This window comes from Aureobasidium namibiae, assembly GCF_000721765.1.
Source record: "Aureobasidium namibiae CBS 147.97 unplaced genomic scaffold scaffold_4, whole genome shotgun sequence".
Classification (NCBI taxonomy): Eukaryota; Fungi; Ascomycota; class Dothideomycetes; order Dothideales; family Saccotheciaceae; genus Aureobasidium; species Aureobasidium namibiae.
Window position 1 is genome coordinate 700,150 of NW_013581205.1, and position 21,355 is coordinate 721,504.

General features: G+C 52.0%; 6 protein-coding genes across 6 annotated transcripts; 3 read left to right on the top strand and 3 right to left on the bottom strand.

The window, feature by feature from the left end:
- Positions 1–1,015: 1,015 nt before the first annotated feature.
- On the top strand, positions 1,016–3,735 carry M436DRAFT_70947 (uncharacterized protein; the record flags this gene model as incomplete). Its single annotated transcript, XM_013574315.1, has 6 exons — positions 1,016–2,275; positions 2,309–2,318; positions 2,355–2,435; positions 2,472–2,510; positions 2,543–3,145; positions 3,197–3,735. The coding sequence occupies 6 exons, from the start codon at positions 1,016–1,018 to the stop codon at positions 3,733–3,735; spliced, it is 2,532 nt and encodes an 843-aa protein (XP_013429769.1).
- A 1,435-nt stretch (positions 3,736–5,170) lies between these two features.
- On the top strand, positions 5,171–7,477 carry M436DRAFT_79869 (N-terminal acetyltransferase A, auxiliary subunit; the record flags this gene model as incomplete). The annotated part of the gene is made up of 3 exons (XM_013574413.1): positions 5,171–5,252; positions 5,314–7,332; positions 7,404–7,477. The coding sequence occupies 3 exons, from the start codon at positions 5,171–5,173 to the stop codon at positions 7,475–7,477; spliced, it is 2,175 nt and encodes a 724-aa protein (XP_013429867.1).
- A 1,206-nt stretch (positions 7,478–8,683) lies between these two features.
- M436DRAFT_14283 (aquaporin) lies at positions 8,684–10,113 on the bottom strand (the record flags this gene model as incomplete). The annotated part of the gene is made up of 3 exons (XM_013573922.1): positions 8,684–9,337; positions 9,391–9,579; positions 9,631–10,113. Coding segments are annotated over 3 exons (1,326 nt in total), but the record flags the coding sequence as incomplete, so codon positions are not given.
- Positions 10,114–11,710: 1,597 nt separating this feature from the next.
- On the bottom strand, positions 11,711–15,097 carry M436DRAFT_61867 (ABC transporter domain-containing protein; the record flags this gene model as incomplete). The annotated part of the gene is made up of 2 exons (XM_013574239.1): positions 11,711–11,746; positions 11,810–15,097. The coding sequence occupies 2 exons, from the start codon at positions 15,095–15,097 to the stop codon at positions 11,711–11,713; spliced, it is 3,324 nt and encodes a 1,107-aa protein (XP_013429693.1).
- Positions 15,098–15,819: 722 nt separating this feature from the next.
- M436DRAFT_41742 (putative 2-methylcitrate dehydratase) lies at positions 15,820–17,429 on the bottom strand (the record flags this gene model as incomplete). The annotated part of the gene is made up of 3 exons (XM_013574125.1): positions 15,820–16,427; positions 16,482–17,259; positions 17,316–17,429. The coding sequence occupies 3 exons, from the start codon at positions 17,427–17,429 to the stop codon at positions 15,820–15,822; spliced, it is 1,500 nt and encodes a 499-aa protein (XP_013429579.1).
- Positions 17,430–19,515: 2,086 nt separating this feature from the next.
- Positions 19,516–20,944, top strand: M436DRAFT_41576 (putative beta-1,3-glucan-binding protein; the record flags this gene model as incomplete). The annotated part of the gene is made up of 2 exons (XM_013574089.1): positions 19,516–19,955; positions 20,011–20,944. The coding sequence occupies 2 exons, from the start codon at positions 19,516–19,518 to the stop codon at positions 20,942–20,944; spliced, it is 1,374 nt and encodes a 457-aa protein (XP_013429543.1).
- Positions 20,945–21,355: the final 411 nt, after the last annotated feature.

The window sequence follows — 21,355 nt, forward strand, 5'->3', positions numbered from 1 at the left end:
CAAGGTCGCCGACAGCGAATCGCCATCTCGTATAGCTTTACGGGACGCCCATACGCTGACACTGATCTCACTTCGAGTGACATCTCATGCCTCCGTCGCTTTGGCTTTCCAACCACAAGCCTCTGCTGTCATCTTGAGACTAACTCACTGTACCGTCTGCATGAACGGGCCATCACTGTTACTGTTCACATGCCTCTTCCCTCGCCCAAATCATGAATCCGTACGAGTACATGATTGACACAAAAGAACAAGCAGAATCTCCACTGTGCGAATTTTGTTGCCATCAGACAGTGGAGACTATGGTTGTTGTTCTGGGTCCTCTCTCCACTTCTTTTTCTCTTCGACGCCGAACAACCGTTTTCCGGTGAACATTCGTTCTCAATCGTTGAGCAACAACCTGAAAGTTGAGAAACAGGTGGATTCGAAGTTTAGAAGTGCAAGCAATCACGTGGTCCTCTCCCAGACTCCATCCATCTCTCACTTCGCACAGCTCTATATCACTATCCATAGCATCTAGGACCAAGACTATCAACCGAGACGTAGCTGCCATGCTACTTGGAGCTGCTCGTCCAATATCCTGGGTCGTTACAGCATAGCGCTTAGCACGCTTCGCAACATGCTGTGTATTGGGTTCCTCTTCCGATGGCAGCACATGCAACATGACTGTCTTCAGCATCCCTACGCAGGATGTCGACCGCGTTGATGAACACCCAGTGGCGCCGCCGTCAACACGTGTGCACAAGACGTGGTATTGGTCCCGTACACAATGATTGCCGGGTATGTGCAGACCGAGGCGGGTCCTCGCAGCGTTGGTGTCCAGTAAAATCTTGGCTGTATTCGCAGAGTGTATGTTGTTTGAGGTGCTGCATCTTCACTTGACGCGCTAGCTTTCGTGTTGTCTTTGTTTCGAGCTGTAAGCTCTTTCATTTTGGTTTTAACAACCTCCCGTTCCTCGCTCTGCATCTACCCCCAAGTACTGCAACTCTGACCGGCGGAACACATCCATCTAGCAGCCATGCCTCGCCGACAGCAGGTCGTCAAGATCAAGAAAAAGTCATCGAACGGGCTAAGGTCGCGTGATTTCCAGCGCAGTGATGCGTCCATCGAACGCACAATGGAGCAGAGCAAAAGCGTCGTTGAGGTTCCCTTCTCATATCCTTCCTACACACTCACCTCCAAAGCAGCGCTCCCGACCTGTCCAGAGACATGCGAAACTTGTGTCCAGCACTATCTGCCAGAGTCCAAGGATTGGAACCCAGAAAAACCACGTGCCATGGTCCCTCACAGCGACACCGAAGCCGCACAGATCACGGCTGACTATGTCAAGAGTATCAACGCCGACCGTGATGCTATTCGCGCCAGGCTGCAGATGGACGCCGACCTTGTTTTGAAACGCTGGCAGCGGAAGAGCGTTGAGAAGCGTGCTACAGCTGTGCGTACTGCCATGCCTGAAGTCCACGCTCGCCGCTTCCAGAATGCATGGCTACTGTACGAACATAAACGGGCCTTTGAAGAGTACTGGTCCACTCTTGATAAGAAGAAGATTAATGCACGCAGCGATGACCAGGGCATGGCAGACATCATGCAAGCCTTGCAGGTCCACAACGACTCGCGCCGCAAACAGCACCTCCTCCCTTTCATCGACGTCGAAACGCTATCGCACGATCCCATGAATCTGCTGGCTCTGCTCCACTACCGCTCTGATTCCGACATTGCTGACTGGGTCATGCACGACTTCGAACAGCTAAAAGTCGGCTTCAACTGGACTATGGGACCGCCCTCTTTCAACCCACACTGCGTCATCATGTACGGTGCACATCTCGGCCGTCTGATTCCTTGGAACAAGCAGTCTGCGCATCGCCACGACATCATCGGCTACCCAAGAGCAGTGCTCATCCTCGAGGCACAAGCAGCCCTGTTCGCCTTCCTGCGCAAGACGGTTGAGATGCTGCTTGAGCCGAGTCTTCACGAGGCAACAGCAGGCCATCAGCAGTGGGACGTACTTGTGCAATCTGACTTTGGCAAGATTGGTCCGACGCCACTCGTCTGTCGGCGTACAGAAGTGTTTCGCAGTCCACCACGCCTCGACATGGCCGCCATCGTCGAGTACCTGCACGAGCAAAGAGATGCCATGTTTGACGAGCTGTGGCTGTTGCAGACTGACCCAGAGTACTTCCGCGACCATCTGATACGAGCCAAGGACAATGAGATGCATGACCGCCTGGCGACGAAGTGGCGTGAGCAATGGGTTTTGGATTACGCTCTGTGCTATAGTGTATGGGCCGACAACCTCCGAACCGCACTCAAGCAAGCCTGTTGTGTGCTCGAGATGCAGAAAGAGATGGGGAGCGAAGTGAGGCCGGGCAAATCACTGCCGACTGAATACGAAGCGATCCTCGTGCTCTTCCAGAGACACCTTGAGCAACTATTCCAAGGTCAGCTTCGCGATCTACAATGCTTGGTGCCCCAAGAGAAATCATTCCGGGAACACTACAGGATCCTGGAAGGCGGTCAGCCGAAATTCATTACACGAGCTGAGAAGGTGTTTTGGCCAATCCAATGCTATGGAATCTGACCAATCTCTACAACGACAATCTGTCACAGTCACCCACCTTCTACCTGGCTTTCATCGACCACCTCATGCGCGAAGACGCAAAGAACGAGAAAAGTCGTATCTCGCCGTTACTTGCTACACACATATCAAACATGATCGTCATAGACGACATCATATCAAGCCTTCGATATCATCGACCTCGCCATGGTGTCTCCGTTGACGCCAGTAAGCTTGTCAAATTCGCCGAATCGCAGCCACGCACGCTGCCATTACATGAGCAATCAGCCTTTGTGGGCGGTTATGGGACGAAGGAGATAATGTGGCCAAAGCTGCAAGCTTTCATCAGACTGCGCCTTCCACAATCAGATGAGCCAGCCGTGGTACTCAGACAGTTGAAATTGCTTGATCAGACATCGCATGACTTCTGGGACATGGCGTGTGTCAACTTCATGCTCTTGATTAGGCAAAGCGGCCATCCGGAGAAGCTGTACTCAGACCCAATATATCTGACTCAGATTGGATGGACTCAGGCTGAGCAGAAACAAAGAGCGCTACGTTATGTCCAGTTGCAGCAGGCTGCTGATGAGAAAAGTAAGATATCCTTGACTGGTGGGGAGGGTGATCATACTGACTCGAGTGTAGAAGGATGCAAACGACCGCGAGACCCCCCACCACCACCCCCGCCGCCGGGCACATCATCTGTCATTACATTGCTGCAGACTGCTTGGGGAGAGCCAGCAGCTCCAGCGGCTGCACAAGTTCCTCAGACGAAGCCGAAGGTGAAGACAAGACCCACCGCACCACCCATTTCTCCTGCAGACGACACTACATGGGATCCCAAGCCCATCGTCTTACCGCCAAGCTCAGCCACTTCGATCCAGGTATCCTCGGACAGCCTGACTTTACTCACCCGCATGTTTACAGCAGACTCAACCACCCCAGGCGAGATCTACTGGACCGACTTCGTCTCGGCGATGGCCGACGCCGGCTGCTCGGTCATGCCTGGTGGTGGCTCATGCTTCACCTTCACGCATGTAGATGAGAAGGAACAGAAGCACTCGATGGTCTTCCATCGTCCACACCCCGAGCCGAGTATGAGTAAGGACAGGTTGAGGTCGTTTGGCAGTCGGTTGAGCAGACGCTGGGGCTGGAGCGAGAAGACTTTCGCTGTCAAGGCATAAAGAGGTGGACACAAGATCTGTTACAATGGAAAGGATCGCTATTGACATGCGACCGTCGGTACGGGAAGATTCAGATGCACTCACACGGTTGTGGGATGCTGACAACACCCAAGAGAAGGATGCAAGACGGGTTGGATGTCAGCCATGAGGAAGTGGAAAGTCTCTGAAGAACGTGTAGTATACTACGGGGTCGATATGGTATTTCGGGATCCGTTTATAGTCTAATACAATGCCATCCACAGTACTAAGCAGAAAATCTGTGTGTTGCAGAGACGCATAGCCATTTTCCAGACAATAATGTGATCAATAAAAATACCTTGACACGAGATGCCTCCGATGGACATTACTCCCTTTAGTTGTGCTTCGTGCGATATAAAACTCCTTGCCCTCTTCTTTTTTGTGATCCGTGGTTTCTTCTACTTGCAAAAGTCTGGTGTATGCATCTTTTTGAAGGAACGCAAGATAAAACAGGCACTGTAACGTTGTTGAAAAACACTTGATAATCCTTGGATCGAGTATGGACAAAAAAAATATATCACCGTGAGCAAGATTCGAACTTGCGACCTCCCGACCCTCGAGAGAGAGTATTAGGATCTTAGGTAAAGCGAGCGTAGGAAGCGAACGTAGGATACCAGGTCGGGTGTGCTGACCGCTGCACCACCACGGCTGTTTTTTGGGGTGGATGGGATAGAACATTTCTTGAATATAAGGGTTGGTGTAGAAAGCGGGCCATTGCGGGAAGTCTGAGGTCGCGTGAGATGGTTCGAGTGGTTGGTAGGCTTCTGAGGTGACCGTCAAGCCGATTATTGTCGGAGACATGTGGACGCATGTGATCGTCAAATGATTCTTGATATAGAAAACGGAGCACCGGTAAGGTAGGCTCAGATGTTGAGAAGTTGTGAAGAACGCGGTTGACAGAGAGTTGGAGCGGTAAGGCTGGCATGAAGTTGAATGCGTGCGAAAGCTGAGAATCGAGAAACATGGCACACCAAGAAAAGACAGGCAAGCTCCATGGTGGACTGCTTTCCCAAACGAATGGACCGCAAGTTTCTTCTGCTGCTATGCGTGTTTCTTTGCACCTGCCTGGTGAAGGAAAGAAGTTGCTTCTGCACTTAGCTCATGAACTGCAATGAAAACGCCAGCGTCCCTCGCAGGTGATTCTTACTCAGGACATGTGGTCAACGGTGACAGTCTGCCTGCGTTGATAACACCTACATGGATCAGATGTGTAGCGGACGATATGTCGAACTCGACATAAAAGTTTCTGGTTTCATCTTGTGTCGGAGCCATAGTCCGGTGGGCGACATCGGCAAAGTGATCGGATAAACCTGTTACAAGTGACGAAGTGCGCTTGGTGGGACCAGGTGGATCGTGTCTGTCGAAGCTGAGCAAGCACAGTGAGCTCTTCCTCCGTCACACGAGCAGACAAGAGACCATGTCAGTACCGCTGTCTTCTAAGGAGCAATCCCTGTTCAAGCAGGTTGTTCAGCTCTACGAGTCCAAGCAATACAAGAGGGGTGCGCATTCATCCTCCACATTCACCACACCGAGACTGGCGCCGACTAACTCGACTCATAGGTATCAAGACTGCCGACCAAGTATTGAAGAAGGTTCCCAACCATGGCGACACGCAGGCCATGAAGGCCTTGATCCTCAACTCCCAAGGCAAGACCGAAGAAGCCTTTGATCTGGCCAAACTCGCCCTCAAGAATGCCATGAAGTCGAATGTCTGTTGGCACGTCTACGGCCTGTTGTATCGCTCGGTCAAGAACTACGACGAAGCAATCAAGGCCTACAAGTTTGCCCTGCGCCTCGACCCCGACTCGCGCCAGATCCAGCGCGACCTCTCGCTCCTCCAGGCCCAGACCCGCGATTGGAAGGGCCTTGTCGACAGTCGCAGAACCATGTTGACCGCTTCTTCCGGTGTTCGCGCCAACTGGACCGCCATGGCTATTGCCCACCACATGGCTGGCGACTACCAGGCTGCCGAGAAGGTCTTGACCATGTACGAGGACACTCTCAAGGTTCCTCCGCCCGCAACCGACCTCGAGCACCACGAAGCCGTCCTGTACAAGAACACCATCATTGCCGAGTCTGGCGACTACGAACGAGCTCTTCAAGGCCTCAAGGCTCTTTACAAGTCCAACCCCGATAGAACCGCCGTCATGGAACTCAGGGCCGAGTACTTGTTGAAGCTGGATCGCAAAGAGGAGGCTGAAAAGGCATACCGCAATCTGCTCGAGAGAAATGCCGAGAGACGCGCCTACTACGACGGCTTGGAGAAGACGCTGGGCTTGGACAGAAATGACCCGGCCGCACACACCCAGCTGCTGGACCTGTACAAGTCGTTTGCCGAGAAGAGCGAGAGAATCGACGCACCCAGACGTGTGCCGCTCGACTTCCTCCAAGGCGACGCTTTCCGCGAGGCCGCTGATGCCTACCTCACACGAGTCTTCCGCAAGGGTGTCCCCTCGACTTTCGCCAATGTCAAGGCCCTGTACAACGACGAGTCCAAGAAGCAAACCATTGAACAGCTGGTCCTCGGTTACGCTTCTCAGGACAACCAAGAGAACGGCAAGAACTGGCATCTCGCCGTAAACTACTTCCTCGCACAACACTACGATTACCACCTCTGCCGCAACCTCGAAAAGGCCTCTGAATACATCGAAAAGACCATCGCCCTCAACACAAATCCCCAAGACTACACCTTCCACCTCACAAAAGCAAGAATCACAAAACACTCTGGCGACCTCGAAGCGGCAGCAAAGCAAATGAACGAAGCTCGCGAAATGGACCGCGCCGACCGCTACATCAACACAAAGTGCGCAAAATACCAATTACGAAACAACCAAAACGATACCGCCATCGAGACCATGGGTCTTTTCACCCGCAAGGAAGCTAACGGCGGTCCGCTGGGTGATTTGCTCGACATGCAATGCATGTGGTACCTGTTCGAAGACGGCGAAGCCTACAAACGCCAGAGCAAGCTGGGTCTAGCTCTCAAGCGCTTCAAGTCAATCCACGACATCTTTGACGTCTGGTACGAGGACCAATTCGATTTCCACAGTTTCTCTCTGCGCAAGGGCATGATTCGCGCATACGTCGACATGATCCGCTGGGAGGATCATTTGCGCCAACATCCCTTTTACTCGAGGGCTGCATACTCGGCCATCGACATCTACGTCAAACTCTTCGACGACCCCAACTACGGCTCAGCAAACGGCGACCTCAGCGACGCAGATAAGAAAAAGGCAGAAAAGAAAGCACGCAAGGAAAAGGAAAAGGCAGAGGCAGACAAGAAGGCCGCCGCTGCCGCAAAGGCAACAGCTACTTCGGAAGAGGTGGTCAAGAAGGAAGACACAGACCCGCAAGGCGAAGAGTTGCTCAAGACCAAGGACCCGCTTGCTGAGGCTATGAAGTACCTTTCTCCTCTGCTCGAGCAAAGCCCTCTGAACATCAAGTCTCAACAAGCCGGCTTTGAAGTCTTTGTGCGTAGGGAAAAGTACCTTCCTGCATTGAAGTGCTTGGTCGCTGCTTCCAAGATTGATGCCAATGACGCAACGGTGAAGGAACAGACCGCCCGTCTGCGCAAAACTCGTAAGTTCACCATCATCGCACCTGCTCCAGCTTGCACTTTGTACATCTTGCTGACGATCTTCAAACAACAGTGTCTGAGCTCAAGGAGCCTCTACCGGAAAAAATCAAGGAGGTCATTGATGCCGAGCTGGCCACACTACCATAGTCTTACCATTTCTCCCTCTCCTCCCTTCGCCATCAGCCTCTCATACAAATTCACAAATCAAAAGTACATTACCGTCCCCTCTCTCTTTTCCCTCAAAGCCCAACTGTAGACATGCCTGCATCGTTCATGCCCTGCCTCATGTGCTTAGTTCTCGTACCTCCTGCGCTGCCCCTCGCTCCTCCCACCAAGATTCGGACTGATAACCTCACTATAAAAAGGCACAAAAGTTTCCAGACCAGAGCCGTGTCCAAAGAAAGCCCAAAGTCCATCGACATCTCAATGGATACTACACTGTTTCTCGAAAGTATCATGCATTTCTATAGCTGCACATGGATCTTTTTGCGTACGCGGAGATTGTGACAATACTCAACCTTGATCAAAAGGCCCCTTCACTTCTCATCATCTACCTACCCCCTTCATATACTAAGCAGAATATCACAATACCCTACAACTCGGGGGCAACGGCTGAGGTGGCGGTGCATGCACTTGTGTATTCACCGCCGCCGCTCGCTATGCACCCATTCATCTCGCTGTGGCGTCCATTTTTTTTTTTGGTGGCTCTTGAATCTTTTCGCACTTTTTCCATCCAGACTGATGACCCTGATCCCACGGCTGCATACAGGTGTAGTTGAAGTTATAGAAATGCACAGTGGATTTGAGGATGTTTGGTGAGTTCAGAGAGAGCATGCAAAGATGGATGAGAAGGGATATGTTGCTCTTGCATATCTTTGTTCACATCGATACATACAAGTGATCCCAATCGTCGTGATTGGAAAAGGAGAAAGAAAGAAAAGTCTAGTATCCTATATCAATCTCTAGAAATATACATCAAATCCCCAACCACCGTCTATTGACTCTCCTTCGATTAGGAACAGTAGCTCTAAATGAAAACAATATGAAATGCAGATGGCAAGAAGCGAAAAAAGAAAACTCCTCGCTTTGTTGAGCAGCAAAAACAAGGTCGTGTTTCTCGTTTAGGCAAAAGAATAGATCGTAAACATCATAGAAACACAAAGGTTCTTGGAGGTGAGAAAGCAGAAATACAGATAAAGAGAGACGGCAAAAAGAGATCAAAGGTACGTTCCAACCTTCAATCTCAGATTTGTCCGCCCTCTTTACTCCTCTTACCGAATTCAAGGTAAGACTGATATTTCAAGTCTCTCTGCGAATTCATTCCAGGGAGTGTTTGCTCTAAGAGCCTCCATTCTCCACTTCTCCTTTCTCCATTGCTGTCTCAAGATTGCGAGCTTGAGTGTGTTGACGGAACATTTGCAAAAAGTCGAGTTTGCCTTCATTGGCCTTACCCTGCCACTTCTTGGGTGTGTAGTTGACAGGGCTTTCACCGCCCTTGAAGATGCAGGTGTCGTAGAGAACACCGCCAGTGATACCGCCGGATATGGTAGCGCCCCAGGCACCCCAGATCCACCAGTTGTGGTAGGCAGTAAATACTTCGGTGCCGTAACCCATAGCCATGGCTGCAAGGCGAGGGCCAAAGTCCCTGACGGGGTTGAAGCAGCCGCCTGTGTTGGAGCCGAGAGACATAATGAGGGCGATGACGAGAAGACCGATAATGAAAGCGTGCATACCGGCACCAGGAGGTGAGTTTGAGTCGTCACCCAGTGCCAGAATGGAGCAGGTGAGGATTGCAGTGCCGAGGAATTCTGTGAAGAAGGCTGTGGCAGGTTGCACATACTCTTTAGGTTGTGTGTAGATTTGGATGCCAGTCGATGAGCCGATGAGACCGCCGTCGCTGTAGAGGATGGCGTCACGGTAGATGGCTATGGCTATGAGGCCACCAGTAAAGGCGCCCAAGATTTGGAAGATGATGAAAACTGGAAGCTTACGAGCAGGGAATCCTCGCTGTTGATTCTGTTAGCCTTTTGATGGTAAGATGTGGATGAGGTGCGACTTACGTAGATCCAGAGAGGGATAGAAACGGCCGGGTTGAGATGTGCACCTGAGCTTCCACCCGAGATGTAGATACCCAACATGACAGCCAATCCCCAACCCCAATACATGTTTTGGTAGATGCCTGGGTGTTGTGATTCTCCAGTTGCTACAGCGAGGTTGCTGCTGACACCAATCGCAACGAAAATGGTAGTCTGCAATTGAGGTTAGCATGAAATTACGAGTACATCATGGACGAAACTTACTCCCAACCATTCACCAAGCGCGTCTTGGAACTTGGCACGGACAAGCGCCCATGAATTAAAAGGTGCAGGCTCGTCTACCACTTCCTCATCCTCAGGCGTAATAGCCGTGTCATCACTTTCATCGCCAGGAGAGTATACAGCTTCGTCACTGATGACACCTGTGTTTTCACCGTCACCAGCCTGAGCACTAGTTTCGTGCATCTTCATGCCTCCTGACTGGTTACTCTGGGTGGATCCATGGTATTGGTGTTTCTGCTCATCAGAAGGTTCCGGGTCCTGCTTTTCACCACCACGGTGTTTCTTGCGTTCATCGGTGTCTTGAAGTTGAGGAGCGGCTTCTCCCTCTCCCTTCTCGCCAGGTTTTACACCAGGCGCTGTTCCGGAAGATTTCGGGCCTTCGTTCTTCTTCTTGCCTTGCCAGCCGCGTACTGTACGCGGCAGGTTGGAACCCAAACTAAATGTGGGTTCATTCTGTTTCTTTTCGTATTGAGGGTTGAGATTGCGGTATCCTTCAGCGACGTATGTGTCTCTGCTAGGTCCGCCGCGGTTTGCATTCGTTTGCGAGCCAGCCAGTGAGTAGCCACCTTGCTCTGCGGTTCCTCCTGTAGCGTTGGTAGCCACTTTACTCATCTGAGTAGCCATGCGGCTCATCCTAGGTCTCAATGTGCTCATAGTGTGGTGATTTCGCATGTCCGGCCGATGTTGTCTGTTCGTCCTGGATCTCATAGTACTTGCGGTTCGTTGATTTTGCATGTTCGGACGCTCTGATTGCTGTCCATTTCCAGAGTTGGTCTCTTGAGAAGAGACATTGCGATTCATTTTTTGTTGTAGATTGCACAAAGAGAAAATTCGGCGGATTCGTTGAGTATCGTCAAAGAGTCAAAGGACTCGGCAATCCTGGAAGGAGAAAAACAATTGAAGCAAGAATTCAGAGTGCAGGAACAATCGGCAGGTGCTTGCCTTTAATATATCAGAATCTTTGTGCTGACGACTCTTGAGATTGCGTTCCTTCCTATCAAGCGATGACCAGTGTGTGATGTTCGCCGCTTGCCAGCGGACCCTCCTTGTCAAAACATTTCGCAAAATCGCGAACACAACAGTGGGACCGAGAAAGTTCTTAGACAAGGTGACGATAAAGCGGGTCTTTGTTGAGCCTCATACTCATGCCCTTGCTCTTTCCGGTAACGACACCTGCAGATCTTGCGAAAGCAGGGACGGACCCACGACGTCAGATCTTCGATGGCTACCAAATTCCCTATCGCAATCACTGTTGGCAAAACACGATGAAGAATTAGATAGAGTGGAAAGGGCAACTGCATTCGAATACGGATCCCCAACATTCTCTTATGCTGCAACCATGACTTGCTGTGGAGCTCTTTGACACTCAAGGGATAGGGATTCTCCAGAGTTACTTGAATCAGGAGGCTCTGAGAGCCTCCTCAACTCAAACTTTTATGAATCGAAGAGCCTCAACACGATACAATACACACCGTGAGGCGACATCCATCGCGGATCCACCTCCACATCGCTGTGAAGCTACACCCCACTCCATGCTGTATGTGAGTATCACACTAGGAAGACCATGCCTCTTTTCCACCTTCCCGCATGCTATAATTCGTCACAACGAAACACGGATTATCATAATGATGCCATGGTATCTTCGGCATCTTTTGGTCGCCTGATGCGACCCAAACCCAGAAGAGATTTTTCTCAATGCAACAACTTCACGGTTTGCCCCATATTTACTTCGGCCATTCCTCGCTCAATTGCTCCCAAGGATGAACTACTCGACAAAAGACAGGGTATCTTCAGAGCTAGCACAGGTGATGGTGGGAGGAAGCTTGTTCCACCATGCATGAACACGGGATTGAAGGAAAAGATTGCTGTTCTACTGCTCTAACAGAAAAAATAAAATGTGGATATAATGACCCGAAACAGACGCCCGCCCCAATCTATAGTGTCGCAGAGAAAGAAGAAATCGAAATTGTTAACGCCATTCACCCTACTTTTGCAGTTCGTAACTGAAGATATTTGGGGGTATCGGTGGTCATTACCAGCAATCACAACACGTCACACCTCTCTACTCGTCGTCACTGTCAGGAGGGTGAGGAGTTCCCTGTAAAGAAAAAGAATGGTTAGCAAACTGTGATGAAGGATGAACGGGTATGGGATAACGAACCTTGGGGCTGTTGAGCCACTCAATGTGACGCAGTCTTCTGCGGACCTCTCTCTCCTTCTGTTCCTTCTTGGTCATCTTCTTCTTCTTTCTGGCTCTGAAAGCCATATCACCACCACCTTCGGCGTCACTCTGGGTAGGAGTGCCAACAGTGGAAGGAACAGCGGAGCTAACGACCGAGCTGGCGACAGATGAGCCAGGCTTGGAGGAGTCCTCGAAGCGGTCGAGCGAGACGGCAACAGTACCCTTCTGGGTAAGGCGGCCGTCAGCGACGTGCCACTGCTCAGGGCAGAGAGCACCAACGAACTCCTCGTTGTGAGAAATCATAACGACACCACCCTTGTAGTCACGGATGGCAACGGCAAGACCACCGAGGGAGTCTCTGTCCAAGAAGTTGGTAGGCTCGTCGAGAACGAGCAAATGGGGGTTGTTCCACATGGCACCAGCAAGGACGACCTTGACCTTCTGACCACCAGACAGACCACTGATTTCGTTGTGGTTGGCAATCTCGGGGTCAAGACCGACGTCCTCGAAGTGCTTGGAGATGACCTTGGGCTCCAACGAACGGAAACCAAGACCTTCTCTGCTGGCCTCGTGGTCATCGAACTCCTGGACAAGCTTCTGGAAGCCGAGCTCCATAAGAGTCTCGCGAGAGATCATGGTGTTGTTCTTGGGCAGCATACCGACCCACTTGATCTCATACTGGAAGGACTTCTTCCACTTTTGTCTACCAATGATGGACTCGATCTTGCGCTGACCCATGCCAGGGCCAAGGTCGACGAACTTCTCCATCTGGGCCTTGTCCTCGTCGGTCAATTGACGAGTTCCCTTCATCAGAACCTCACGATCGTCGCCATTAGCGTAACGCCATTGCAGGTACTGGTTGGGGGTCTTCTCCAAGTGCATCTCAACGTGCTCGAGAGCGTGCTGCTTGATGTAACCAATACGCAAGTTGGGGTGCTTCTCGACCTTACCGGTCTGAGGGATGGTTTCACCAGTAAGGAGCTTGATAAGGGTAGATTTACCAGCACCGTTGGCACCAATAATGGCAACTCTGGAGGAAAGCGACAGCTGACAGCTGACACCCTGGAGCGAAGGCTTGGATGATCCCGGGTAGGTAAAGTTGCAGTCAGTCATACGGAGAATGCTTCTGGTGTTGGACTTGACACCGGTCAAGATACCGGGAGGAGGGAACTTGAATTGAACCTGGGAAGCGGAGAGAGTGTAGTAAGCACCAGCTTCGGGCTTTTGCTTGACGAAAGCAGCAAGGTTACCCTTGTAGTTGACAAGCTTCTTGGTCTCGTAGTGGATGATGTCGGTGCAAACCTCGTCAAGGAAACCAGAGTCGTGAGAAACAATCAGGGAAGTGATGTCGGTGTGAGTCTTGAGGTACTCCTGGAGCCATTTGACGTTGGCAACATCGAGATGGTTGGTAGGTTCGTCGAGAAGGAAGACATCGGCGCGCATCAACATGGCTCTGGCCAGGGCGAGCTTCATCTTCCAACCACCAGACAGAGAGCCGACCTTCTCAGATTGGCGACCTTCGGGACCGGAAGAGAAACCAACCTCCTCGAGAACGGCCACGATTCTGTCCTGGCCTTCGGCCTGGAGCTCGGGGTCCTTCAAGCAGTAGTTGAGAATGGTAAGATCAGCGTCTTCACCCTGGTTGTGCTCGACGAAGCAGGTGCGGACCTCATCCTGAGGAGGGAATCCCTCGAGCTTGCCGTTGGCAATGGCACGCATAAGAGTGGACTTTCCGGCACCGTTTCTGCCACAGAGGCCGTAGCGGTGACCCTTGAGAAGACGAAGGTTGGTGTGAGAAAGCAAAAGCATACCACCGTAACCAAGAGAGAAGGTGGCGTTGACAATCTCAACCTCGCCATCCTCAAGAGGTGGTGGAGCGCCAAACTTGCGCTCATCCTCGGCGATGTAGTACTTGTGGACAGCCTCGGCGACAGCATCGGCCTTACCGTCCTCCATAAGGGGAGCCATGTAGGGGGCAATGTTGCCAGTGATGCGCATGAGCTTGCGATCAGTGGCATCCTCGGCGACCATGGTGGAAATGTAAGGCTTGGCCAAAGCCCAGATGTCGGCATCGCCAGCCATCTGGAGAAGACCGCCATTTGCTTGTGTCTCCTTCTCCAAGACCTTGATAACCTCTTCAGGAACAGTGCGATCAGACTCGGAGTGATCACCGCTAGCCTGTTGGCCCATGGCCTTCTCGATAACGTCGAGGGCTCTCTGTGCAATCTCACGAACCTCGGGAAGAGAGGCTCTGTCGCGGACAGCCTTGGTACCGGGGAGAAGCTTGGGGAGGAAAGCTCTGGCCTCGACAGGATCGTGGACAAGCTTGGTCAAGTTCTCGACGACAACGACGGTTTGACGGGTAACTTCTTGCGAAGTGCTGGGGCTGTTGAGAGAGCGCTCGAGGAGAGGGGTGAGGACGGCGAGAACGGGGGAGGTGACAATGGCCACGAAAGTGGTTTGCGAAAGGGCGTGGATAGCCTTCTGCAGACTTGAAGTCGAAGGGTCCTCCATCGACTTGATCAGAAGAGGAAGACGAGGCTGTACGTCGTCGTTCTGGAGGAGGGTGGTGAGGGAGTTCATGGACTTGATGGCAGCCTTGGCGACCTCGGACTTGAGATCGTGCATACCACCTTCGACGATGGGGATCAGATCCTCGAGCTTGCGTCCCATGGCTTCACGGAGAACGTCCTTGGCTTGTTCGGCCTCGAGGCTCTCCATACCCATCTTGGCGTCGTCGGCCATGCGGCCAATCAACTCGTATGCGACAACAGCGCTCTGCCACTTGCAGGAGCCCTTGCGGAGATATCTGATCAGGATGGGCAGAAGACCGTAAACCTTGGCCTCGGCACCGAGCTCCTTGTAGAGAGCATCGATGGCGTACTTGGCCCCATCGCGAACGCTGGGGGTCTTGTCGGCGATGGCGTCCAGGGCCATGGGCAAAAGGTAGTCGTGCTGGAGGAGGAAGACAACCTCGCTCAGGCGCTGCTTGCTGGGGAATCTTTCGAAGATGGCACCGAGGGCGAACATGGCACCCTCGCGGCGGCCAATGTTCTTCTTGTCTGTGGCAGCCTTCTTGACTTCTTGCAGAACGTTGTAGTCGTTGAGGCCGCGGAAGCCGACCGAGTTGAGGAGAACATCACAGAGACTGTAGGCAGCGTCGAGCGACTCTTGCGACGTCTTTGACTCGTAGATGCTCTTTGTGATGGCCGAGACGTCCTCGGCAGCGGGCGGTGCCGACTTTGAGGTGACGGCTGTGTTGTTCATGCTGGGCTCTTCGAAATGGGGCATATCCAAGATAAAGGGCGATTGATTGATTGATTGATTGATTGAGAGAGGCGCAGGCGCAGGGAAATGCGCTGTACTGCAAGCGAAAATAACAGGATCTCGATACCAGGAAACCGAGACAAGAAACAACTAACAAGAGTGGAGAGGGGAGACAGAAGGTGTTTGCAATCAAGCACTCCTTCAAGGTGGTTGAATAGAGAGAAGAGTCGGTTGAGACTGTTATGAAATTTTTCTACTCCGTACTTTGCGGCCTATCTATGCCCCTCGCTCGCTCGGTCATTCGGTCAGCATCTTGGCACTCTCTGCTGCTCCAACCTGGCCCGGCCGCTGCATGTCCTCCCTCCGGCCTGCCTTCAACCGTAAATTACCTCACCCAAGTCATACGGCAAGAACCAAACCACGACTGTCGTTAATACGAAGCCCCTGCGAATACATCGCTCAGGCAGAGTACTAGCTAACTGCACACCGACCGCAACTGATCTATCGCATTCAGCATCTTCACAGTCCGAGTCTATGCGAGCAGATGAATCTTGGCCTACGCATCCTCCTACGTTCACTATGCATACCCCAACTTCACGTGTTGGTCTCCTTCTCCCTGTTGGACTCGCGCTACATCGTCATCAACGTTTGAGTGGTCGACGATTTTTTTCAAACAGGACTGGAATTTCAATAGCCGTCTAACATGTTTATGTGTTTTTCGCTTACAGAATGCTGTCCTTGACATAGAGATCCACGTACTGGTCAATCTCCATGGCGTACAACTTGTCGGGCGAGTTGCCGAGGTCTACCAACTCCTTTACCCGGGACTCGTCAAAGTGAGGGCCCAAATGCCTCTTGTACTTGGCCATGATTTCTGGCTTGGCCTCCTCACGGCGCAGTCTGTGACCAAGAGGTGCCTCGACAATCTCCTCTTCCAGTGTTGTGCCGTCCTCCAAAGTGACGGTAAGAGCGTTCGAGATGGTTCTCTTCTCGGGGTCATGGTAGTCCGTGGTGTATTGAGGATCCTCGACACACTTGATCTTCTGGCGAAGCGACTCGACGAGAGGGCTCTCTGCTGCTTCGGAGCCATCTGTGTAGTCTGATGCCTCGAGGCGGTTGAAGACGAACATGGTTGCGACCATGTACTGGACACAGTGATCGCGGTCGGCAAAGTTGCTCATGGGCTTGAACTGTTTGTCGATGATACGGATGCATGCCTCGTGTGTTCGGTTGACGACTTCCTTGATGTCCTTGGCGCTCTTGCCCATGGCCTTCAGCTTCTTGTTGATACGGCTGGCCGCTTCGACGGCAGTTTGAGAGTGGAATTCGGCTATTGATACGATTAGTAAAAGGGCATCTTCAAAATCGCAAATTCGTCGCTTACCAGGGTATGACACCTTGAAGAGGACGTTCTCCATGACATAGCTGCCATATCCTCTCTGGAAGTCGAACTTCTTGCCGTGGAAGTTGACATCGTAGAAGCCCCAAGTGGGTGCACTAAGAACGGTAGCCATACCACCCTCACCCTTCATGACCTTGAGACAGAGGTTGACGGCCTTCTCGCAAGCATCACCAGCAGCCCAACTCTTTCTGCTCATGGTGTTGGGGCTGTGTCTGTATGTTCGCATACTCTGACCATCAACCCATGCTTGCGAGATAGCATCACGAGTCTGACCTTCGGTCAGGCCAAGCATTTGACTGACAACGGCAGTCGAAGCAACCTTGACCAGAACAACGTGATCGAGACCGACCTTGTTGAACGAGTTTTCGAGAGCCATGCAACCTTGAATCTCGTGTGCCTTGACCATGGCCTCAAGGACGTCTCTCACAGTGAAAATCTTTCCATTGCCCAAGTTTCCGCCATTGCGGTTGGTTCTGCTGATCCAGTCTGCGACGGACAAGATTGCGCCCAGGTTATCACTGGGGTGACCCCACTCGGCAGCCAGCCAGCAGTCGTTGAAGTCGAGCCATCGGATCATGGCACCAATGTTGAAGGCACCAAGTACGGGGTCGAGCTGGTAAGGTGTGCCAGGAATTCTTGTACCGTTAGGAACTGTGGTTCCAGGGACGACGGGGCCGAGCAGCTTGGTGCAGTGGGGGAACTCGAGAGCCTTGAGGCCACATCCCAGGGTGTCTAGGAAAACATATCTGGCGGTGTCGATCTGTATAACCATGGTCAGCTAGTGTTCTCGGCGTCTATCCCATAACGAGGACATACAGCAAGCTCCGAGTCGACCTTGTAGTTGTGGATGTAGGAGGCCATGTCTGAGATCTCACGGTCGAACTCGGCAGCAGGAGCCGGGCTGGCGAAGGCGTCCGAGTTGGGCTTCATAGTGGTCGAGAAGGCAGCTGCGGAGCGGATGGAAAGACTTGTGCGAGCAATTGAAGCTCTGCTGGCGATTCTGGCAGTGTTGCGAAGGAGAGAGCGCTGGCCGACAATGTTTCTAGAGCAAGTGCGGAGAAAGGTACGGCTCAGTGGGGAAGACATCACTGTCCGGAGTCCACGAAGATGCTTGTGTCGGTACAAGGTAGATGGACCGAAGAGATGAGGGATTGTAACAAGAAGACAACCAGAGGTACAGACAGATGAAGTTTTTAGTTCTGTAGACGATGTGATAGCTCGACAGCTCCCACAGCTACGTCGCCGGTCGACACAACCCCGCCTTGAGGTGTTGCACGACCTTGCCGGCTTACCGAGGTACCTGGGGACCAAAGGGAGGCAGGGCGCTGCATCAAAGCCGATGTCAATGGTATGGCAAGGACGGATGGCATTCACGTGTTGTTATCTCGGTCTTGAATCTCATGCTTGAGCCTCGGTCGAGGTTGAGATGCGTGATTGAGACATGATTTTGTTGTGAGAGATCTTTCCAAGTCACCATGCTGAGAGTATGACCCTGGTATGAATTATGGTACATATCCATGACTCCGATTATCACTAGATACCGACGAGGATCAGCCAGCCATGTTGGTCTCGATAACCAGTCGAAGATGTCATTGTTTCTGAGGAGATGATAGCATATACGGTGATGCGGCGTGGAAGGTACAATCACCACCATCCTGTTTTGCAAGCACGTCAACGATTGCAGGCTGAACTCGACATCAGACACACCCCAAACTATAGTCCCCATCACTATGCATGCTTTATTGACACAATGGTATATGCGGATTTGACGAAGTGAGATATGTGTGAATATCGCCGACAAGTTGTCACTCGGTACAGATAAGACATTGAAGTATTGGGAACCCGGGATCGTGATGGATGTGTTGTTCTCGATAACAATATATTGCGAAAAGCAGTCGAGTGGGTATGATCCTACTCTAAAATTAGGCCGGCAGGGTGGTTGAAAATTTAGAATGGCATGCAGCAGACATGCTTGCATTCTACGGAGACCTGCTATTACTGTACACGTCGCTGGGTTGCATGAAAACCCGTCCGACCACGGTCTCGCCGAAGTTGGTGAACAACCACTTGACAGCTGAACAGAAACCGTACGAAGTCTACTCGGCAGAGGCGCCGCTCGCTATCCAGCTTGCAATTTGCAGTTCGAGATTGCTGGCTGAACATTTGCGTGAACGCCATGCGGTAATGACGCCTCCGACGTCTGGCTCCGAGTTCCTGACTCTTGCTTGTCACCGTGTTCCTTTCAGGTTTCAACCCATCAAACCTTGGAGGCGGTCTAAAAGCGCGACAAGCTCAAGTCTCGATGCAGGTCCGCGCCGACCGAGGTACCCAATGGGCGCTGCAGCGGCAACTGGTCAGAGCTTAAAAAGAGACATGGTTTTGACGGCCGGTGCCTGGCGCGGGACCGTATCATCTAGTCCAGATTCAGACTCGCATCCTCACCCGAAAAAAACATCGCGCTATTGGATTTTGTGCCCGATTCGATTGCTCAACTCATCTGCACACGGCCCTCTGTTGCTGCCAGGATTGCTAGGTGTGCTCCGGATGTGGAGTCAGTAGGTGGCAGATCATGCTTACCACGCGAGCGGCGTGGACGGCTCACTCGTTGCCACGCCCTTGAGCGGAAATGGCGCGAGTAGGTAGGTTGGTTTCTGTGAGACCGACCGTAGGGGCTCGGCTACTGGTTCACTTTGCGCCGTTGCGCCTGACCCGGAGTCTCAACGTTATGGTGTTTCTTCTTCAGCTTCCATTGTAGCGTAACGCTCCGTGGAAGGACTAGACTGCATGCACTTCTATATCGGTTGGTGCTTGGCTTACTTGAACCCAAACGGTCCTGCTCGGTGATCATTTGCTCAAAACCCCCAGGTCGGCCGTCTTGTAGGAACGTTCTCTCGTCTCTACTAATTTTCTTGCCTTGTCCATTCTCAATCCTCCTTCCACTCTTTCATATCCGGTGGTAGCAGCGTCAGGCACAAGCCAAATTACATACCCATATCCTACACTCTAGTCCTTCGCCATGGACGACCGCAACAATGGCACTGCCGCCTCTTCGGCCAATGCAACACCCTACCTCAGACCTGGCACTCCCGAAAGCGAGGCCATCACTCCTGCTGCTAGAGCAAACCCTTTCGCAACCCCTTACGGCTCAATGCCCGTTTCGGCAGCAGGTTCATCCACAGCTCTCCAGCAGCCTCAGCAGAGATACTTCCACTCTAGACGTGTGAAGAAGGGCGAAGTTGAGAAGCCTTGGCTCGAGAAGAAGGATCCCAAGGAGAAGTGGGTTACCATTATTCCTTGCATCGGTATTGCCATTGGTATCGCTCTTACTGGTTTCCTCATCTACGATGGTCTGGCCAGTGTCACCAACCACAGCTACTGCCCCGTCTTCGAGGATGACTTCTCGAACGGTTTCAACAACAAGATCTGGCAGAAGGAGGTCGAGGTCGGCGGTTTCGGGTATGTTCATTCGCGATTGACTTTGCAAATACACTCGCTGACTTACTACCAATAGCAACGGCCAATTCGAGATGACCACCAACACCGACGAGAACTCGTACATTCAGGATGGCATGCTCTACCTCAAGCCCACTCTCCAAGATGCAAAGCTCATTGAGCAGAACAACGTCATCAACCTCCTCGCCGACGGCTCTTGCTCGTCTGACGTCTGGTCCAACTGTATCACCGGTACCAACGTCACCAACGGTACCATTGTCAACCCTGTCAAGTCTGCTCGTATCAGCACCAAGAACGGTGCTTCTATCAAGTTCGGTCGTATCGAGGTTGAGGCCAAGCTCCCTGCTGGTGACTGGCTGTGGCCCGCTATTTGGATGCTTCCCAAGGACGACGTCTACGGCGCATGGCCCCGCTCTGGTGAAATCGATATCATGGAGTCTCGCGGAAACAACCACACCTACTCCCAGGGTGGTAACAACGTCATGAGCAGCACTCTTCACTGGGGTCCTAACTCTGCCAACGACGGTTGGTGGCTCAACAACAACAAACACACTGCTCTCCACACCACCTACTCTGCCGGTTTCCACACTTTCGGTCTTGAATGGTCCGAGAAGTACATTTTCACCTACGTCGACTCTCGTCTCCTCCAAGTCATGTACGTCAACTTCGACAAGCCTTTCTGGCAGAAGGGTAGATTCCCCGTCAGTGACAGCAACGGCACCGCTCTCATGAACCCCTGGGCTGCTACCGGCAAGGACAACACTCCTTTCGACCAAGACTTCTACCTTATTCTCAACGTCGCTGTCGGTGGTACCAACGGTTGGTTCGAGGATGGTGCCTCTGGCAAGCCCTGGACCGATGGCAGCACTCTCGCCAGAAAGGAGTTCTGGGATGCTCGTGACCAGTGGTACCCCACCTGGGAGAAGAACGGCCAGATGGTCGTCAAGAGTGTCAAGATGTTCCAGCAGAAGGGCTACAACGGTTGCAACTAGACTGTATCTTTTTCGTCTTGATAGCGATTTGTTTTCATTTGGTTTGCGATACCTCGGAGTTATGGTCCGCTTTGGTTCACCACAAAGGGTGACGACACGACACTTTTTTCAGAATATAGACAAGAATTCATTATTATAATTTCTACAAGCATTTGTTCCACTTTACAGTTGCAACAAGTCTACAATCTTTGCATGCGCTTTTCAATGACCAGCCACTCACTGTACTTGATCGTATGACCTCGTTTTCTCAATACCTACCTTGATAGATGCGTTGGATAGAATCGTCTAGCTACGATCGTTCGACGTTTGTTGCCACCGTCGACTGCCGAGTCTGGTCGGCAAGGCTGGGACAAAAACGTCGAAGGGCGGGAACAGTTTGACAAACGCCAAACGGGGCAGTGAGATCTCGGA